The sequence below is a fragment of the Atractosteus spatula genome, chromosome 13 (genome assembly GCF_055471065.1).
Source record: "Atractosteus spatula isolate fAtrSpa1 chromosome 13, fAtrSpa1.hap1, whole genome shotgun sequence".
Lineage (NCBI taxonomy): Eukaryota > Metazoa > Chordata > Actinopteri > Semionotiformes > Lepisosteidae > Atractosteus > Atractosteus spatula.
The window spans coordinates 17063651-17086996 of record NC_142718.1 but is presented as its reverse complement, the minus strand read 5'-3'; the positions used below and the strand labels follow the sequence as shown (position 1 = coordinate 17086996).

Here is a 23346-nt window from a genome sequence, read left to right as displayed (position 1 = left end):
TCGTCTAAGTTAGTGATGTAACCCAAGGTCAACCATATGAACGTGTGAACCATATAGCCAAGAAACCAGAACCTCTAATTTTGTTTAAAAATCTGCATTTATAAAATGAATCCTAAATCATCTAGCCTGGAGATTCCCATCTCAGTAGATGCATCCTCCTACACCGTTGTTGAGAGAAAAGCTGGTGCCCTATTTAGACACCTTACATCACAAATCATAAGCTTTTTTTAAGTGTTATCTGTACTTTTGTAATCATGTAACCCACAATTTAAACTTCAAATGGCAAGTTTAAGCATATGGGTATGATACCATTTTGAAAACTGCAAACAATATGCTTGCAGCATTATAAAGTTTCTGTGGAATTCTCCTGTCAGCTACATTATTTTTATTAAATCAGTTCAAGTACTCCCCACTTACCTCATTATGGGAATCCTGGATAACTCTATAGAGAGCAGGGACTAGTGTTTTCTTTCGATGAAGTGTTGCTGCATAACTAGGTATCTGGTTTTCAGGTAAAGCCTATAACACAATAGGAGAAAAACAGATTGGTACTGCATACCAAATTGTCTCAAGATAACATGCAACTTTGATATGAGTAATTGTGTTCATTGCACTGTGCTGTGTTAACTGTGTTGAGCTGCTGTTGCACAGCAATTTCCCTCATGGGATCAATAAAGTATCTATCTATATTCATATCAATCATTCATATCTTATATTAATATAAATTACTCATATGATACTCATATGAATATCAATTACTTTAGGTAATTTAGACTTAGTTTTGCAAACCAGTATTCTGAACTTTACAAAAGACTAAAGAGATAGAAAATGTGTCTTGCTAGTGCAGTCCTACTTGAGGTACTCTGGTTGCATGTTTCTTGAGTCAAGGAATGTATGTTAGAAATGCACATTGGGAAAAAATAGATCACTCACAAATGCACTTAGACAAATTTCTTGGTTAATCAAATGGCACATCATTTATCTAGATGAGGATCCGATCTACAAACGTAACCTAACCTCAGCATTGCTTTTGAAGCATTTCAATCTACTGTATACCACCATCCACAAATAGTACAACTTAGATTCTGTAATCTTGGCTCTAAAACATTTTGGTTTCAGCCCCAGAAGTCCTCATCTAAGTTAGTGACCATATACCCAACTGTAAGGCAAGTTGGAGTGCACATCCTGTGGAGTCATTAACCTAATAAGTGAATATTTTGCGGTCTTTAAAATGATAAATATCAACCTAAACTTTTTTGAAAAAACTCAACAGCCAAAATGTTATTTCTTCTTTCTAGTTTCCTGCAAGAAACTGATTTTTACTTGTTCCTTTGCAGCCATCACATGCTGACACAGCTCCCCATTCCAACCTAAACCACATTTTAATACTTTTATTTTAAGTCATGAATGAAAGAACTTCACTTATGAGTAAGAAGTATGAATTAATTAAGAATGGATACTGCTGTATCAGCTATCTTTACTTTCTAAGCATGGTTATAAATCATTGCTATTTAACATATGGTCATGAAAAATGAACGAGACTTACCTTGAATTCTGAAAGCCATTCCTCTACCACACCTCTTTCAGACCCCAGCATCTTGCCACAGAACTCACTATCCTGTGTTGAGTGGGATAGGCAGAGACGATGACAAGAGGCGTTATACTTCAGCTGTTGGAGCTGTTACTGTTCTGAACTCGCTGAAGACGACTTTCTAACATGATGTGGCTAACTGTCAGGAACCAGGAAGGATGGTCACTATTTATACCAAATGGGAAACCTGCAAGAAAGGAAACTCATTCAACCCCTAAAAAAAGCATGAAGCAACTTACATACAAAGGCCACTACAGTGGTTGGTTTCGCAGCAGTAAGGGAATGTGAACACACCCTTTCCATGTCTACTTGTAAAACTGCAAATTGAATCTGTAAATACGTTAAACATCTTTAAAAAGAAAGTGGTACACATTCATGCAATATCATACTATGCAACTTTGGAAATACTTTAATAATCAAATTCTGTTTCCTTTATTTTGCTCGGAAATGCTGTTAAGTAACAAGGCACGAGAACAAGTGCCTTATTTTTTTTCTGCTAAATTAACAAAAGACTCCCTCACAGTCATAATACTTCTTGGAAATATTCTAAGGAACTTTAACTTTTGCAGGTAGACTCTCCATTCTAATCCCACTGCAGAATCCTGGCACAACTAGCTCAGTAAATAGCATTTTAATTACCTTCCAAAAAAGTAACTTAAAAATGCAAGGAATGGGGGCTCATGATTAAAGAAAAAAGAGGCATTAAATTCTTAAGAGGAGAAAAGGCAAAAGGCAAAAAACCATGCTGTCACAGCTTCTACAAAATTGCAAGCTACTTTTTTCCAGAAAAAGAAATTCTGCAAATAAATGCTGTCTAAGCATATCTTAGTCTCTGGCAAACCTTGTATGACAATTTGTTTTGTTTGACAAGAACTACAGACAACCACAAATGCAAGATGAAAATTTTCTGTAACATCATAATAATTTGCTTCATTTCAAGCATTCTTTGTAATTCAGCTTCAAATGATTTAACAACACAAAAAGCAATGCACAGCAATGACTACTTGGTGACTCATATGTACTGAAATGTCCTTGAAAGACAATGGCAATATAAATGATCTTTATATCTGGCAAAGAATATTTTACACCAACCTCATTCAAGAGTTGGTGTGAAGTATCATGTTCTTGAGGCTTCCATTTCTAGGTAGCTGTTTATACCACAACTCAATTTCTTTTCCCTCTCAGGTACAAGCAACCTGATGCACTGACTACAGTTTAATTTTCAACTTGAAAACCTGCTAAAAATAATGGGTATGATTTGACAACAAACAGCCATCCTCATTCATTTTGTTCCTTTAATGAAGTCTTTTGTTTTGATTTTGAAAACAGCTTTGTACCTCGTTTTAAACTAATGACAAATATATTTTGTGGTGACACCTAAAGTTCACATGATCATATGAACACTTGCTATTGAAAATTACAAACGACAAACTTTTCTGTAATTCCTAAACCTGTTTTTCTCATCTTCAGTCTTTTGCAGTGTTTTCAGATTCAGACCCAATGATAAATGGATTAAGTAAAATGTCATGTACCTAACAGAGGGCTTGAATATAAAAGTTCTATAATCCATTAAGTTTTGGCATTGAAGTATGCTGTAGTACAAGGAGACAGGACAACATTCTCTTAAAACTGTTTGAATAACTAACGTCCCCTTTTCTTTGTGAAGTGTTGCTTGCATCATCATACTGTAGTTACACAAACATGTCTCTTCCAAGGGTTCACTGTTTTTACACACATCACATAACTGACCTTATTTTTGTCTTTGCTTTCATTTGATTAAAAGTTGCAATACAACATGGTTTTGACAAAGCTGCTATTGGCAATGATTTACAGTTCATGGCAAATCGCTTTACTGAATCCCACATATCTTTCAGGATTTTTTTTATTTTACTTTAGGAAACAGCTAAATACACTCTGTCCTTATGAATGTTATTGTGGAACATGTCCATGCTAAAAAGAAGAAAAGAAACAACATTTTTGGCTGTGGAGCCTTCTTCGAGTGTTATAAATGTTATGTTCTACTTCTCAACTTAAAACATTCTAAGTCAACACCATTTCACTGAAAGCGATGTTCACTTTCATTTCAAAGTTTACGGGCCTCTTTTTTAAGAATTTATAAGTCTTTGTCACTATTCCTTTCTCAACCATTTAAAGGTTTATTAACAAAAAAGCCACAAAATTACAGAGAAATAGTTGGATGTTAATATGAACAAAACCACACTCACTGCATCTAGTAGCCTTAAGCAATATGTCCCACGATACTAATGAGTGAGCCTCAGTTTATTATTTGTATGTACTGAGGACTTCGTTTTCCACAAATGGAATTCGTATTATTTCTTATGGGAACCAGTTCAAGGACCAACTCTCAAGGACCCATTGTACTGGGATTAAAGGATCGATTAGGGAGGGATTAAAATGGATAAAAAAGAAGTGATATTTTGGTATTTCCATAAATTTACAAGAGAAACATTAAATAACCCTTGACTGGTCAAACAAGGAAAGAATATTTTCAAATGAAATGACAGCATTCTTCATTGGATACTCTGTAAGTGGAAGCAATTTTAGTCAAATTTAGTAAAAACAAAAGTGTGCAAAGATTCATGGGGATAATGTAGTACTTTTGAAATGCCTTTCTAAGATTGGTTGGTCATTAACCGCATATATTCCATATCCCATTCAAGAGATAAAGGACTATGAAGTGCGTGCTCATTTAAATGATTATAAATAGAACTGCAGTCTTGTGAAACTATTATATCTGACTGTAAACACCTATTAAAAATTCTTAAATATTGCAACTCAACTAAGGGAATCTTTATAATAGGTGGGTTTCAGGACATACACAAATGTAACCATAAGGTACAAAAAAGTGTTTTATTTGCATTGCAGGAAAATTATATAAACAAAACACTATTTTCTTTTTGACATATAACTTAACTTCTACAACTCAATCTATAATTACCAATCAGCCTAAACTGCATACTGGCCTCAAAACACTATCTTTCCCAAACTCATGTCAAACATATTCAGTTCCACACAGAATCCTTCAGTTCCGGGAATATCTTCCTCAGAATCGCTTTCTTCCCACACAGGATTCTTTCTCTTCTGCTCCCTCCCCACACAGCATGCTTTCTTCTCTCTTGGAAGCCCCTTCTTCCTGGCTTTCAATCATTACCTGACCAACTGTCTTCTAGCAACCCGACAGGTGACTGAGGGCAGCAGGATATTCCCTACGGTTTTTTAGGGTAATGTAGTTTAGGCCAGAGGTGCCATCTTGCCTGAGCCTGTTGTCCTCACAATGAGCTAAATCCATAAACCAGTCAGCCTTTGTTCTCCAAAGATTGGAGAAACAGTCACAAATTCTCATTATTTTAGTAAGAGGCTTATCTGCTCTAGAGTGCTGACAGTAAGATTTTCTACAATGTCAACATTGTCTTGGAAGAGCAATAACCAATGACAATAACCTCAGTGACACCCAGAATTTAAAAAATGATCAGACTCAGACATTTCTCTTTTCATCGCTTTGAGCCATGAAACAAAAACATTTCTCTTTTCATGGCTTTGAGCTGTTCTTTAGGACTTAATAGTCTTAACTATAGGCATAAAGTCTTAACTTGTCACCTCATTTTCCTAGTGTCATCATAAAGTGATCAGTACATGCAGGGCAGGGCTCAATGCGTGTAGTAACATTTGCTCTATGGAAATGTTTTAAGTACATGTACAAGTACAGGTGTTAATATTAGCCCCTTTTGGTTTTTTATTTAATAGGAAAAATGTCTGATTTTGATCATTTATTAGTTCTGGGTGAGAATGCACACCATCTACCCAGAATGGGTGCTGATTAGAGAAAAGGTGAAAAAACACATCCTTTCAGTGTTGCATGGAGGAATATTTACAAAGCTCCATTACTTTATACAGTAGTTCCATAAAAACGGGAATTATATGCAGCATAGAATAAACTATGGTTTATTATTTTCTTTGTCCAATTAGGCCATGCCAATAAGTCTGAAGACTTGAAATGTAGGACATATTAGATTTCTATACATGTTCAGTGCTTATTTGAGTCCCTTGAAGCTGTGAGATCCAGATTTATAAGAAATTTTAATAACAGTTACAAATGAGAGGAGATCACGCTGCCCATCTAGTCCATTTGTTAGTAGCAGTAATTGATGCAAGCATCTCATCCAGCTGATTTTTTAAGGTAGCCAGGCTTCAACAAAGGGGCTGAGTATACTTCCACAGCTCTTTAAGTAAAGAGGCAGCTCTTGCTCTCCATTTCAAATGCACCTCCACATAGTGTTCACTCCTTTCCTCTGGTTTATGCTTCCTAGTTTAATCTAAAGAGTACTACCGACTTGACTTTATCAATGCCCTTGAGGATTTTGAATACTTGTATCAAGTTCCCTTCCAATCTTCCTTGTTCAAGGGAATGTTCTGTTCCTTCAGTCTGTAAGTTTAGGAAATTCCATTATGCCCTGGAATGTATCCAATTGCTCTTCTCTGAGCTCATTTCTGAGCAGGAATATCTATAATGTGGTGGCTAAAATTGTACACAATATTCAGAAGGCCTTACTAGGGCATTATACAATTATACAATTTTTTCTTAATTTAAGTATTAGCAAATTTTACTTTTAATTAAAGATCTTAACATATTGTTTGTCTTTTTAATTGCTTTCCCACAATATCTAGAAAATGTAAATTAAATATCAAAATAAAACCTTTTTTTAAGTAGCCTCTTCTAGTTCAGCACTTTCCATTTTGCATTTATAGTTTTTTTTAATTGCCATGTATAAAAACAACAATCACCTTTCATACAGACACATTATCAAACATAAGAATCTCAAGATAAATCTCGAAGACTCATACTATAACCCCCCCAAAAAACTGGGTGGAGTCTGTTTCTGACCCCGGATCCCCCAGACTAGCCACGACCCAAAGGCAAGATTTCCTTTCCCATCAGCCTCTCAGGGCCTCTGGCCAGCAACAACCCGCTCCCTCTATGGGGCAGGACGGGTCACCTTTCCTGGGCAAAATATTTAATAATAACAAATTGAATTTATAGTTTATGTTTTTGCTACCTGCATGCAAAATCATACATTTGTATACATTAAAAACCATCTGTCATGTGTGTGCCCAGTATTGAATTATTTCAATCTGCTTAATTTCATTTGCAGCTTCTATAATGCTTACCAATTCTCCTTATTTGGTATCATCTGTAAATTTGACTAGTTTATAAACTCTACTGGAATCTAGATTAATTAAATATAGAAATATGGAATAGCAGTAGTTCTAGTATGGATCCATGTGGTACTTCAGTAATTACATTATCCCAGCAGATGTTAGAGCTGAATTCCAGCCATGATCTGGTTATAAATTTTGCAACACTTGTTTTGTGAATAAACAGAGACAAATGTGTACTATAAAATGAATATTATTAACATTTCAAATAGTACCTACAGAGTAAGCACCTTTAATATGGTTTTACACTGTTGCTCGTGGGAAAGCTGTCCATGAGCATGATACAAAATTCTGGGCATCTCCAGACAAATCCAGACAAATTTTTCACAGATTATTCCAGCAAACCTCTCACATCATCATCATAAGATCAACCATAACCTTCACCTAGTATCAAAGTCATGGAGGTCCAACTTCCATGTATTAAACAAATCCTGTCAACATACTGGGAATTCAAACTCAAATTTATGTGGACATAAAGTCCACATAAATATAATACATATGCAACTTAAAGTAATTAACTTTAACATCCATCCATCTATTTTTTACCAGCTTAGTCAAATACAGGGTCACAGGCGAGCTGACCCCTAACCCAGCAAGCAGTGGGCACGAGGCAGCATACAGCCTGTACAGGACACCAGTCCATCAAAGGACACTCAACTCCCAGGGTATTTTTCCCAGAAGCCAATTAACATACAGTACCAGTACGTCTTTGGACTGTGGTAAGAAACAGGAGTACCCAGAGAAAGCCCATGCAAACACAGGGAGAACAAACAAACTCCACACAGATAGCACCCCAGGAATTGAACCCAGGGCTTCAGCACTGTGAGGCAGCAATGGTAGCCATTCCCCAGTAAACTTAAGCATGACAGATAAATTAGTATTAGTTATAATACCAGCTAAGAACCTGAAGTGTGCAGAAATACTTACCAACTACTTAACTGAAAAGCACAAGTTAATGTACTGTAATTTCCATTTTTGTTTTAAAATAAATATTATTTCATTATGGAAAAATGTGACTTTATGCTGAATGGCTTCAATTTGAAAACTTAAAAACACAAAAAAGACCAACACATCCATGATCTTAATGTGAAGATGTTAGTAACACTATGATTGAAACCTAAAAAAAATCACTTTTGAAACTACAACAGCACAAACTAAAATGTTACAAGTTACATTTCAGAATATAAAAGATAAATTAATCCAGAGTTGTTTCCTCTCAATGTCACTGAATGAATTGAACTGACCATTAATATATTTGTGGGTTTAATCAGAACAAAATAAAATGTTATAAGTACTAGGCCTGTGGCACAGTATTTTACAATTAAAACACTTGTCTAAATACAATCTACCACAATTGTGTATGAAGAAGACAAAAAAGTTATTATATTCCTTTTTTACACTGTTTAAGCAAACACAAACATTTGGGTGAACCCAAGGACTGTATGAAGGTGGGGAAAACAAAGCCTAAATAAAGCAAACTATTGATTTCATCAAGTGCTGTTTACTGCTTTACTAAAGGAACATGATGCACTATAATAAGTACAGAATTTACAACACAACAAATACTCTTTCAGTTTATCAGCAGGTTGAAATACTGCAGGCTGAAGTACTACAACCAGATGAATCCATATTCTCTGACATACATGAAATGTATGTAAACATGTCCACACAATTCTTTGAGATGAAGAATGTTGAGTAGATGGGCAAAATGTTCTGTGCAATACTAAAAAAACTTTTCCTCATATTAACAAAAACAAGGTTCAATTCCAGGTTCTTTAGTGAAACAGTTCTCAGCTTGGACAATCTTAAAGGCCGATTATTCTTGGATGTTTTTTTTTTTGTTTACTGGCTGGTAAACTGATAATATAAAATAAATGCTGAAGATATTTAAACATCATTATTCTGAAATACTTGATCATTAGATATTTCTTGCATCAAATATAAAACCTGTATTTTCATCTTACTTTTATTAGACAAGTAGAGACAACAAAAATATACTAGTCTAATTCTTAATTTAAGGCACAAACCAAGCATGGACACACATTAATTTTGAAGGAAATAAAATTTAAGAAATTATTAATTTCAAATTCAAATGTGACACATTCAGTCCGAAAGATAAATAACTAAATGCAAAATTGTTTCCTAACCCAAATGTTCTTCAAATACACTTCCACAGAAAAGGCATTAATTGATGTATACAAACATTAGTACAAATTAATATATCATTAAATTAGCAGAGGCATTTATCCAAGGTGAGATACAAGGAGCACAGTTTATACACATATTGTCATATAGTTAATAATAATTAACTGATATGTAATATAAAAATAGCTACAATAGTTAGAAACTGGTACTACAATGAAATTATCTGTCTTCATTTGCCAAACTTTCATTCATTCATACCTCACTGGTTAAGAAGATCATGAACAGGTAAGTTTGATCAGGTTAAATGCAAGCAACTGATAAAACGTTATGAGATCTCATCTTGACAAACAAGGGTTTCTTTAGTGGTGAATACAACCTTTTCTAAATATTAAAAATTATTTAAAATTGGTTTTGAAGTTTCCACATGTAATTCAGATTATGCACAATCTGCATTTGAAGGCATTTAAAAAGATTTTGTATTATATATACCCCGGGTCTAGCTGCAACCTAGCACATTTTGCAAGGGTACAGTAAAATAAAAGTTTGTTTTAAAATTGCTTATACCATAGAATGAATTACTGTTATTTGGAAATCAAAGATTAGTCATTTTTCTGCAAAAAGCTTTACCTACAGATTGTATGAGAGTAGTGTAAAACTATGCTTATGTGTCCTTCCTGTCATATTGAAAAGAAGAAAAATGTCAAAGCCAAGGGTATCATTAAAAGTCTGTACAATAGACTCAGTACCTGGAGGGCATCTAGGTATTCTTGTTCTTGTTCAAAAACATATTCATAGCAAAATATTAACTAAATTAGGAACTTTTAGTTGTATTTTTAAAGGTGTTTTAAGGTCATTTAAAGTATGCTTAATGTATTTAAGCAGATTTGGCAAAGGAGATGCAGTTTTACTAGACTAGACAATTAAAGTAGATCTTACAATCTCCACAGACAACTTGAGCTTGAGCCGTGCAGTGATTCTGTAACTAGTAAACAGAAGTGCTGGTTCCTAAAAAAGCAGACAGGTAAGTTCCCATAAGACACATCTAATGTGATAGAGTAATACAAACCTAGGCAACACACTAGGCCAGGAGTCAAACACTGTGTGCTTCAGTAATGTTAGTAATGTTTTGTCTAGACAGTGAAGTAGAGAGAGCCTCTTATATAAACAGTGTTTAACAGAGCAGTCACTGGCTTTTGCAGTACACACACAAAATGTGTCTGGGGGGTTTTAATAATACAAACCTCCTCTGAGTGGCCATATTTTCTCTACTACCCATGTCTGCTTTTAAGGTTATTTCTTAGTTAACACAGCAGATCAGATGCAAATGCCAGCTTGCTGTGGCAGTGAAGGCCAAAGCATTTTGCAAAACTGAATTAAAGACAAGCCAGCTCGTTACTGATGGGGATCATTACGGAGCAAAGTTAGGAAATATGAATAAATAGGTAGCTTTGCTGTTAGAAAGGTGTGTTGAGTAAATAGCAGCCTGTCTGAATTTACATAGTGTTAAACAACATGAGACTGGGCTGTTGAGTAATCTGGGTACACTGGAGTACAAATCCTTGTTTACAGAAATGCACACCCTTCTCCTATTTAAGACTTGTTTAGTATATGCAAGGGCTTCCAACCCAAGTTCTAGAAAGCTGCTAGTCTAGTTCTAAAGATCTAAAGATCTTAAGATCTCCTAGTCTAGTTGTATCCCTTAATAAATGAATTGTCTGAAGAAAAGAGTAAATTGCTGAGATTAAGCCATTGTTACTGCTGTGTCCAAAGAATTAAACAATATAAAATTCTATAAAACCTCCATTACTGTGGGTCTCTAGCAAGAGCACAAAATAATCATGATTTAAAGTTCATTACTAAATTTTCCCCTAGCAGCCAGTGTTGTTGACTTCCACATTAACGTAATTAGAATTACATGTAAAAGAGGTATATCAGTGAATGGAATTAAATAATGGAAAGGAACAGTTTTCCCAAAAGAATCAAAGATTTCAGCTGTGGGTACATGGTCTTTGTAATGGGAATAGGATTAGTAATGACAAAAAACTCCAAATTCTCAAGGAGCAATGTTGAGATGTCCTAGACAGAATTATCTGAGTGCCAACACATACCAGTTTCTTTTTAGGATGAATTATTTACTTCTGCTGTAATTTTCCCAATAACAAAGGCATTGACTGGACAGACCTTGGCTTTCTCTTATAACACTAGTTCCTGTAGCCAACATACTTTTTTTATTCAGGAATATCACACAGAGAAACTACTGATCTTACTGACTGCCAGGTTGTAATTAAGTAAGACAGTAAGTAAGGTTTCAGCATGACTTCCAGTGAGATAAAATCATTAACAGGTAGATGAAGGGACTGAAGCTTAATCACCTTTCACAAGACAAACTTCTCCAGCACTTTAGACTGGAATCTACAACTTGTTACCTAGCAGAGCAGTACAGTTTCTGTAATAAAAGGTAAGTGACTGCTCCTTTTATTACAAACATGTACAAGGCATATGAAGAAAGCAGTAAAACAAATAGGTACTTTTATCTTTAAATAAACTGTAATAATTCTGTTTTAGCTGTGTGGTGCTGCTTGATAATTTGAGCCATACTCAAATTACAGTGACTGAAATTAGGTCTGACCAGCTGGATTTGACCCTTCACAGCAGATTAAATAGAAGCCTCTGTCCTCCTGATTCTATACATATTTGAAGTAAAAAAAAAACAGCTTTATTTACCCATGACACCTTTATTTTTTTCTGCTGCACCACTACAATTTTTTCAGCTGTGCTGTTACATCTTAAATTAAGGAATATTTAAAAAAAAAACAATTGTCAATTTGATTCTATTTCATGCCTACTAGGTTTGGAGTAATTATATATGGACAGGCTTAAAAACTGCAACTTATTTACTAATTTACAATAAGGACCTGTGGAAATGCGAGCTGTTCTTCATCTGATAGGCTGCAGGCTCCGCAGTGCACTACAGGAGAGTTTGTGTTGAGTGCCATGTATTGAGATGACATCACTATAATCTTGCATCAAGCAGCTCCCAGGAGTTGTTGTGCCAAGTGAACCTTGGCTAACAAAAGCCGACCTAACCACACTGGCACTAAGCCAATACACACCACAGAAGCCCGGATAACAAATGGCTAGTGACATGAAAGGCTATTCAATGTGCCCTTTGAGTGATTGTCTTTACTGGTTAAGCATCGCAAAAGCTCCAATGTGACTTTTTACTTACACTGACACTTATACTGCTCTTCAACTGTTCACTTTTATTATTTACCCTGCATAGGCCGGAGAGTGCCAACATGTTGCGTGTTACTCCTCATCTGTACATCTTTGTCGTTTTCGTATGGTGAGCTTTGTGTATCCAGTCTGTCTTTTCAGCAATTATTTATGACCAACAAGTGTTTGTGGACATTGGATCAAGAATCATTGATTTAAACACAGATATATCCTATTTGAATCTAAATTAACTATCTTGGGTGCCATTGCGTACAGACCCCCCACCTGACTCTGAACAGAGCCGGCGAAGTGCTGTAGACAGGGAGGACTTCAAGTGAAAGTGAAGCGCCGTGGCTACCGGACTACACTCCTGAGTGTCCTCTTGGCCAACATGCAGTCCATGGAGAGCAAGATGGATGAGCTAAGGGGAAAGTTAAGCCATCAGAGGGACATCAGAAATTGCTGTATTCTGTCTCATCGGGACCTGGCTGATCCCCAGTACATCTGACTCAGCCGTTCAGTTTGACGGATTCTCCACCTATCGCATGGATTGGTCTGGTTCGGCTGGTAAGAAAAAAGGCGGTGGTATATGTCTAATAATAAACAACTCTTGGTGTTAAGCCTTGAAAATTCTGAAGAGATTTTGCTCTCCAGACCTGGAATATCTTATTGTAAAATGTCATCCTTTCTACCTATCTAGAGAACTTTCATCTGTCATTATGTCTGCGGTGTATATTCCAACCCAGTCGGACGTGAAAACAGCACTCACTGAATTATATGCCACCATTAACAGCTATGAAACTGCTTACCCTGATGCTGTATCTGCTGTTGCAGAGGATTTTCATCAGGTCAACCTGCAGAAAGTTCTTCCAAATTATTACCAGCATTTCTCCTGCCCAACAAGGGTTGCGAATACTCTTGATCACTGCTACACTTCTATCAAAGATGCCTATTGCTCCATCCCTCGCCCGCATTTCGGACAGTCTGATCTGATTTGTTGGTGCTTCTCCTGCCGGCTCACAAGCAGAAGCTTATGCAGGAGAATGTATCCACAAGAACAGTACAACATTGGATAGAGGAGCAGATGAAGTGCTGCGGGACTGCCTTGAATCTGTGAACTGGGCTGTGTTTTAAAGTTCATCAGCGAACCTGCACAAGCTCGTCACCGATTTTATTAAGAAATGTGTGGATGACTGATGCCCACAAAGACAGTTCAGTTTTCCCTTAACCAGAAACCATGGTTTAAGATCGATTTCCAAAATAAGCTGTGGGTACAATCGAAGGCCTTTTACTCTGGCAATCTGGACCTTTATAAGAAGGCAAGGTATGACCTGTGGAGAGCTATCAGGGACGCTAAAAGGCAGTACCGTAACAAGATAGAAATACAAGCTGCCTTTGCCGATGTGCACCAAATGTGGTGGGATATTCAGACAGTAGCAAACCATAAAGCCAAAATAAGCAGTGTTACATCCACTGAAAGCGATTGCTCTCTCCTGGATGAGCTGAACGCCTATTACGCTCAGTTTGGGAACGGAAACACAGAACCGTCGCGGCTTCTGCTGATACAGCCGTGTCTGTCATGGAGGCTGAAGTCAGGCCAACCTTTAGATGGGTGAACACACGGAAGGTGACCGGCCCGCACCAGTTGTCCATGGTTTTTACAGATATTTTTAATCTTTCACTTTTACAATCTTGCGTTCCCATGTGTTTTAAGAAAACTAGCCTTATTCCAGTGCCAAAGAAAAATACTGCGATCTGTTTTAATGATTACAGACCAGTAGCACTCACATCCACCCTAATGAAATGCTTTGAAAGGCTGGTCATGAGGCACATTAACACAATGGTACCTGAGTGCTTAGACCCCTGCAGTTTGCATACCTGCAAAACAGGTCCACTGATGACTCTATTTCCCTGGCTCTTCACACTGCCCCGGCTCATTTGTATGATAAAGACACACACGTCAGAATGCTATTCACTGATTACAGCTTTGCATTTAACACAATATTTTCTTCCAGACTAGTCAAGAAGCTTAATGACCTGGGCATCAAAACCTCTCTATGCAGGTGGATTGTGGGTTTCCTGACTGGCAGACCACAGACTGCGAGGGTCGATGGAAAGCTTTCTTCCTTGCTGACCATCAATATACAGTACATGCCCCTTGGGGCTGTGTGCTTAGCCCGCTGCTGTTTTCCTTGTTTACCCACGATCGTGTGGCCAGACACAGCTTTAATTCCATCTACAAATATGCTCATGACACTACCATCATTGGCCAAATCACTGCTAATGATGAGACAGCCTACAGGGGTGAGGTCAGGAACCTGGTGGAGTGGTGCATTAAAATAATCTCTCCAAGCAAAACCAAAGAGCTGGTCATCGATTTTAGAAAGCAGGATGCGGTCCACACCCCTATTCACATTAATAGGGTGGCTGTTGAGATGCTTAGCAGCTTCAAATTCCTGGGTACCTTCATCGCAAATAATTTAACATGGTCCCAGCATGTAACTGGAGCTACAAAGAAGGCACAACAGCGCCTTTACTTCCTCACACAGTTGAACAAATTTGGTCTATGTTCAACTGTACTTACCACATTTACAGGTGCGCTATTCAGAGTGTGTTCATGTGTGGTATTACAGTCTGGTTTGGCAGCAGCTCGGTGTCTAACTGGAAGGCATTACATGGGGTGATCAGGTCAGTCCAGTCTATCATTGGAGTGCATCTCCCCTCTATTTCAGACATTTTTACAACTTACTATCTCAGGAAGGCTAAAAGTATTGCGAAGGATACCAGTCATCCTGGTTTCTCATTTTTCTCCCCACTCCCCTCTGGTAAGCTTTATAGGAGCATAAAGGTACAAACTTCCAGATTCAGAGACAGTTTCTTCCCGCAAGCTGTCAGATTACTGGACTCTACCCCCACCACTGGCTCACAGTGATGTTTTTCTAAGATGTATGTTATTTAACTTGTTGTTGTTGCTGCCACTGTTCTGAATTTATGTTTTTGGTGTTTCCTTAATGTCTTTGTATTGGAGCATACATAGAAATAAGCATTTCATTGCACTTGTGCATATGACAATAAACTGAACTGAGTTTGATATTGTTTACCCCAGTCATACATTACTATTATATAATGTGCAGTTGGTGGTTTAAAAATGTTTGTAGCAAATAAAACATTCCTATCTTCTTCTACCTTTTAATTAAATTATTTACGCCACTTTCCATAGCCATTTGGGCAACGATACAATTATGCTGAAAAATCTCATTGGACATGGAAAACAAATAAAGCAAGAAATGGTTTCTTCCACCCAACAGAACAAAGAAAATAGGCAACATTTACTCACCCCCAAGGCTTCAATACCCATTAACAATGAATGAAGTGTATCTGTGTGAAGGCTGAGCCTTAGGGAACAGCCAGGCAGAATGCCACGTGGAATCCTCACATACAGGACTTAAAGCAAAAGTATCCATTATAGGGAAAAGGGATTCAATTATGTCAGCCACACCTTAGGCAAAGAACACTAACAATTTTGCAAAGAATCTGCTTGCTACGAGTTGTTAACTACATTAAAAATATTATGGAAACAAAGATTTTGTCTGCCATTTATAAATAAATTAACAAACAAGCTGTAGCTGATTTCAATAATGTACAAAAAACTTTGTTAATTGAAGTAGCTGTTAAATATTTATTAATCATATTAATAGCATGAAATCATAAAACCAGCATCAGTTGGTACAACATCTGTGACAAAAACAAAAATAAACTTGAATATAAACCCCAAAGTTTTATATTCCCATGGCTATAAAAACCCATGGTTTTAAACATGTGCAATTTGAAGGAGATGAGATACAAAACAATTGAAATACACAGAAAGCAATTCCTCATTTGTTCATGTCCATAGCTATAGGGCTGTTGTTTGCCCTGGACGTCTACACCCTAAACAGATAAGTTAATCCTAAACAGAAAAGATATAAAATTGTTCAAGAATCTGACTGAACTATTTTTTTACTCATTTTAAATAAGATGTAATCTTATTGTCCATGGGGTATTGCCCACTGTTATTCTTAATGGGATTTGGCATCACATACATACACATACATACAAACAAACACATTTTCTGACACACTATAACATGAAAGGTACTTTGTTAGCACTGCAGTTTCTTTACAGATCAGCTCATGAGATGTCACTTCACAGCTCCCACTATTCTCTAAATCACACCTAATCTACAGATAGAGATGTGTTAAGTTGATGTCCAGGCTCAATACAAGAAATGCATTCTTCAAAAAGTAGTAAAGAGATTTTAAAATTTCAAAACGATTTCAAAAGAGAGGTTTTTAAAGCCCATTAATCATTTCAGAGAAACAAACTATGTACCTTAATAGACAGAGGTGTAATTTGGAAGTGATATATAAAACTTCAGATAGAAAAGAAACTTCAGAGACATGCTGGGGCAATTATGACAATGTCAAACCTATTAACAAATCAAAAAAGTTTAAATGACACGGGTATACTTTTTCAATAAACAAGTTCAAAACAATTTCATTCTGAGTATCTTCCATTACCTAGTATTAATGCTTGCACCATGGCATTGATATTACAAGAGTATTTTGTCTATAAAAATTATGTTCTACTCACCAAGTGTAGAAGCAACCTCATCCAGCTCAGCAAGTGTACATATTGATCTAGTACAGTGGTTCTCAAACTTTTTGGACCAAGTACCACCCCTGATCAAACCAAAGTATCCAAGGACCACCTACAAGTCATCTTCCCATGGGAACCACAGAAAATCTCAATGACCAATATGAGCGCGTGCACGCACACAAATAATTAAAATAGCACTGAGCAATTACCATTTCAGTGAGAGGGGTGAGCCTGATAGTCAAATAAAGCCTTGCAATGTCAGGGATGAGGGCAGTGAGCTTCAAACGCAGATCTGGCTCAGCATCCATTTTGTTGCGGTACTTTGTCTTGACTGCAGTGAGAGCAGAGAAGCCTTTCTCACAAAGGTAGGTAGTAGCAAAAGGCATCAAAAACCGCAGAGCCTTTAATGAGAGGGCTTTCAGTCTTTGGATCCAGAAATCCAACAGTGACTGGTGTTTCAATTCTGACATCAAAGTCGCATCAGATGATAACTCGAGCAACTTGTTCAGCACAGGTCAGATCCTTGAGTATTCCTACAACATCAACAGTAAAGGGGTTCCTGATCCACTCTGGTGTGGCTTCAACTGGAAAATACTCTGAGAACTGTTCTTCCAAAGACAAGAGGTGCACTGCAATCACATCACAAACAGCAGCATCAAGTGCCACACCATATGTGTGCAGATAGTTCTCCAAAGTTGGGAAAGCAGAGACATCACTTGCGTTGATTTTATTAACAAAAAGCTGCAGCTTTTTCTTCATAGTGATCTTGTCAGACATGTCAAAAATTGTTAAAGAGAGCCCCTGCAGCCCCATATTCAGCTCATTCAAATGTGAGAATATATCAGCCAGGTACCTTGGATCATCAAATAGACTTGCCAAGAGAGATTGCTGGTCATGCAAAAACATCTGTACCTTTGAGTGCAGTTCAAAGAGCCTCTTAAGCACTTTGCCCCTTGATAACCATCTTACTTCAGCATGTAGCAAAAGCTGCACATGTTCGCTGCCCATTTGATTACAAAGCACACTGAACAGACGTGAATTCATTGGTTGAGCATTAATACAATTCATAACTTTGACAGTAGAGTCTAACAGATTTGAAATCCTCAGGCATTTTCTTGACTGCCAAGTCCTCGCGGTGGATGCTGCAGTACGTCCACTTCATTTCTGGAGCAACCTCTCTAATTCGTGCAACTACACAGTTGTGACGGCCTGTCATCGCTCTAGAACCGTCTGTACAAACTCCGAGGCATTTTATCTAGTCGATGCCATTCTCTTCGATAAATTTATTCAGAAGCTGAAATATGTGCTCTCATGTAGTTCTTGTTGGTAGCGGCTTACAAAACAGAAAGTTCAGTACTCTTGATGTGTATTCCTTTCAGCCATGACATAATACTTGATTTTTGTGAGGTATTCATTTTCATTGGTAATCTTTTCCCTGTTTCTCCTTAAAAGACAGTCAGGAGTCAGTCTCAGAAGTTAAAAGAAGTTTTTTTTTCATGCGCATGGGAGCGAAACACAGAGATGCCCAATGTATTTTTCTCAAATTAACCTAGAACAGTCCTGAAATATTTTTCTGTTATCTATCACGCTTTCCTGTGTTTACAAGATTGGCAGTGTTCCAAAATCACACACATTCTCCTACCTCTCTATTTGCTAAAGATAACTTCTTTTAATACAACTGGTCACTTAGGTTCGTAGCACGCATTCCTATATGATGGAATAAAATTACATAGTAACTCTTGTGTCCAATCAAGTATTAGCGCGCGCTGTATTGTCATAGCTAAGTACGTAGGCTGCGTATTTGACACAAACTAATTTTATTAAAATAGAAAATATGAAAACCTGTCCCAATTTTTTAGTTGATCAAACAACAAATTTCCAGGGTCATCTGGCATGCTGCCTGGGGGTACAGAATTAAAGCAGGGCCCCAACACTGCCAGTGCTACCCAGTAAGTCACTGAGTACATTAGCAACGTAATACAAATACAATATAAAATTCACTTTATCTAAACATACAGAAATAGATAACCCATACAGCAGCTTTAGCGCAGCTAGCAAACTATAGCAAATTGAGCCACATTGTTAGTAATGACACATACATTTGTATACATTTTACTTTCTATTACTGTAAATGCACAGTAACAATGTATGTAGTGACGTACAAGAGATCTTTTCCCTCTAATGTACTACAGCATTTTGTTAATGTTGCACACATACTTAAGCCACGCTCTCAAACATACTGCAAATAACCACAACTACATACTTCTTTGTCCTGATAATGGCACTGACTAATTGACCAAAGGTGTTTACACAGTTCTTTAAATCATGAGGCAGATGAGCATGAAAATAATACTAACCCAAGAGAAAAGCATTGGAGAATAACTTGAAAAAGAATTGGTTTTACTTGAGCATAACTGGCACTCTGCTCTTCAAGTGGTCAAAATAAATCATCATTCTAAATGCTGCTAATTTTAGGCTGGGTTATGTTCATCAGTACATTCCGAAAGCCAATTCACTGAGTGATAGTTGCGTGACCTTGAGTCAGACACTATCTACATGTTTCACTGTGACAAAAACTGCAGGGACCTAAGAGCTTCAAATAAAGTCAATGAGAAACTGTGTCACGTTGCATCTGGTTCAGATGTAGGCAAATCAGTTTTCTGACCCCAGCACTGATGCAGATGCGCCAACAGTGAGCTGTGCTCACTAACAATTGCATATTTCAAAATGAAGGTTGTACAATAGAAAATATCTTGCTAATCCCCATCGTTGGTAAAAAAATAAGCCAACATGCCAGCACTTGAGGTTTTATAATAATAATACTTGCACTTATATAGTGTCTTTCTGGACACTCCACTCAAAGCACTTTACAGGTAATGGGGACACTCCTCCACCACCACCAATGTGCAGCATCCACCTGGATGATGCGACGGCAGACATAGTGCGCCAGAACGCTCACCACACATCAGCTATTGAGGAAAAGAACAGAGTAATGAAGTCAATTCATAGATGGGGATTATTAGGAGGCCATGACTGGTAAAGGCCAGTGGGAAATTTGGCCAGGACGCTGGGGTAACACCCCTAATCTCTCAGAGAAACGCCCTGGGATTTTTAATGACCACAGTGAGTTTTGTCCTCAGTTTTTACGTCTCATCCAAAGGACAGTGCCTTTCTTACAGCATAGTGTCCCTGTCATTATACTGGGGTATTAGGACCCACACTCACCGCAGGGTGAATGCCCCTGCTGGCCCCACTAACACCTCTTCCAGCAGCAATTTTTAGTTTTTTCCCAGGAGATCTCCCATCTGGGTACTAACCAGGCTCACACCTGCATAGCTTCGGCAGGTTGCAAGTTTTGAGTTGCAGGGTGATATGGCTGCCAGGTTTGATGACCTGAAGATATCTATACTGCATGTTCAGCACTATAGTAAACACAAGGTAAAGCTAATTGAATAAATAGTATTACAGCTGAAATTTCATAATTCTTTACTGACCATTTATTCTTATTGTCCTTAGAAAGCATAAGAGGTCTGTAGATTTTCAGCAGGATAATGAAATGAAACACAACACAATGTAATGAGCAACGAAGGGGGAATGACTTGTTTGTGAGATGTTTCATTTTCTTTAACATGTATCCACTATTTTCCTCAAAAAGCTCATCTCTGTCTGACTGTACCTTATGTGGAACTTTTTTAGATTTAACATGGTTGAAACTGAACTCTGAATCATAATGTACAGCAGTGCACAGGTGCTGAATGAGATTCAAGTCTGCAAATTACTACAGTGCCTACAGAAAGTCTGCACCCCCCTTGGACTTTTTCACATTTTATTGTGTTGAAAAAAACTCATATCACATCTCAGCTGGAGTTTGCCCAAAGGCATGTGAGAGACTCGACAATTTGGAGGAAGATTCTATGATCTGATGAGACCACAATTGAAGTTTATGTTTGGTGCAAACCTAACAGCACATCACACTGAGAACACCATCCATACAGTGAAGCATGGTGGTGGCAGCATCATGCTTTGGGGATGCTTCTCTTTGCGGCAGGGACTGGAAAACTCATAAAGATAGAAGGAAAAATGGATGGAGCTAAGTAGAAAAATCCTGGAGGAAAACGTGCTTCAATCCGCAAGAGCACTGGGACTTTTTAAGTCCAGCTGTATGACCGGAAACATACAGCAAAAGCCACACTGGTGTGGCTTAAAACCAAAAAGGTTAACGTCTTGGAGTGGCCCAGTCAAAGCCCAGACCTCAAGTTTGGGACAAATGTCACAGGTAGAGAACCACAAATCTCAGATTTGACTGGTTTAATACTTTCCAGGAATAACAAGTCAGACTTTTCCTCACCTTTCAACTAAAGAATTCACTCAATACTCAACTTGGCAAGGTAAAGAATTAACCACAGTTGGAAATTGTTTTTTTCCTCTTCAATATTTACTCTTCTCCAATTCCCACCCACAATAAAAATGCAGTACAGCTCCTGTGAGCATTTAGACTATTAAACTGCCACTGCAAAATCGGTATGTTGCCACAGAAACAATATTTCCTTGCTATTTTTTCATCTTGCAAACTGCTGAGTACACCATGTGCTGAAGTGTTAATAATAATCCAATGGACAACTGTATGCATGTAGAATTATGTATGCAGAACTGCATGTAGAACTACCTAAAAGCTTCCTATTCTCACAAGAGGGAACGTACGTATTTTAGAAAAATTAGTATCTCTTTGTCTTCAAACAATTAATCTCCTTCTTCAGTTCCTCAAGGTGTGTAACTCCCAATGAAACAGCATTGTCAAGAGCAAAAATTGTTTACCTACTTACAACTCAATCATTGAGTTTTGAAATATTTAATGCACCAGTTTATTTCAGTGTATAATGCCATGCTTAGATCTAAGATAGGTAATCATTACTTTTTCTGAGAATGCCGACTTTGATTAGATGTGTTCCATTAAACTGAATCCTGTTCAGTTTAAGCAGCGCTCATATTTAAGAACACCAAAAAAGGTTACATATGAGTTGGTGCAATTTGTCCCATCTAACCTGTTTGGTTGAAAGTCCAGTATCCAGTTTGATTTGGTTGGTCACTTGTTAACCACCTGTAGTTAATACTCCCTTAGGAAAGCAGTATAATAAACAGGAGTTCAAGTGTTTCCTTTGGACTTTGTCATTTTAGCTTTTCAAACTACAGTACAAAGTGTTTTTCAAGACCTTACAGCAACACAGCTTTACAAAGCACACAAGAATGTGACTATTTCAAAAGGAAAGGACTAACACTATCTTGTGACAATACAAAGTTCTGTTGGCGACTAACCAGACCCCAGCAATTCATTCTCAAAACAACTTAGTGCTATCTGTGGCAATTCAGTGTCATAGTTGTTGTGCAGTGGTGCTAAACCTTTGTGCGTCACCTGCTATCCCGAAATTCTAGAGCTCAGTTTGCACTCCTGATAATGACATTCAATTTATATAATTGATTCTGGGACCCTCTAAAGTCAAATGGAACAAAAACCTCCACTTTGCCAAAAAAAAAGCTTCTTAAAGCCCAACAGTCTAAGAAGGCATCTGATGAAACTATGACAACATGCAAACAAATAAAAACCTCCACAAGAATAAACAGCAGCTGGTAAGACAATGGGGGCGGATGTGTGGAACAAAATCTCAGTCATTGACACTATCTGGAGGCACTTTTAATGATAAACTACCATAGACTCAAAGAGCAAAGAGTAGGTAAAATGCCTGCTTTGTCTTTTAACCTTTTTGTTTTAAAAACATTCACCAGGTCCACAGCTTCTACAGTTCTAGAAAACAGATGGAATTGTCTCAGGGCACAAACTTTCCATCACATTTATTCAAAAGGGAGAAAATTATAAAGACATCTGGAGCATTTAAATGGCATCCCACCAAAAAGGGAATAATTAAGATGATATTGAAACATTTTTTTAATCATATGTTGAATGAAGCTTTTGAATAAGCCTCACTTATGGTGCTTAACTCCAGGCTTGAAATGTAGCACTCCTGGTTCCTTAAAAGAGAACTGCAGTCCCAATTTTTCAGACCCATAATTAAATCTTGGTAAAAAAATCAATTAATTGATGTTGCTTCAAAATTTTACAAATTTGAAATTAGTACAAAATCATGAACTTCGTGAAAGTACAGTTTTGTCACCACGTTGTCACAGGAAGACAAGACACTGTTTGTGGGCAATTGTGAGAGTTCGTGCAAATTGTGATGTGAAAGCATCCCCTCCTGCTCACTAGTCATTGAAAGATGGTCTCCTAACATAGTGGTTGCACACAAAACAGAGGATTGGATCAGAAAAAATTCAAACTGTTTGCTTTTCTAAGGGATGTTTAACTAGCCAAGAGATGAATAATAAACATGGGCACTCACTGATGTTGGTCCCATCAACAAGTATCTTGACAAGATTCAGCGCGATGTACGATCATATAAGTACAGGTTACACAGCAGACAGTTTACCACAGAAATGTTTGAACGTGATCTCCATGCTGAGTTAAAAAA

At 37.4% G+C, this 23346-nt stretch overlaps 1 protein-coding gene across 2 annotated transcripts in view; it reads right to left on the bottom strand.

The window, feature by feature from the left end:
- LOC148821802 (hyccin 2-like) overlaps positions 1–23346 on the bottom strand; it is a 145910-nt gene that overhangs the window by 81417 nt on the left and 41147 nt on the right. For both annotated transcript variants that reach the window (XM_088930727.1, XM_088930728.1), the window contains exons 2-3: positions 1547–1778; positions 418–519 (exon numbers count right to left, since the gene is read on the bottom strand). In XM_088930727.1, the coding sequence (XP_088786853.1) occupies positions 418–519; positions 1547–1597 (153 nt within the window). In that variant the 5' untranslated portion in view covers positions 1598–1778. The remainder of the gene's footprint in view (positions 1–417; positions 520–1546; positions 1779–23346) is intronic.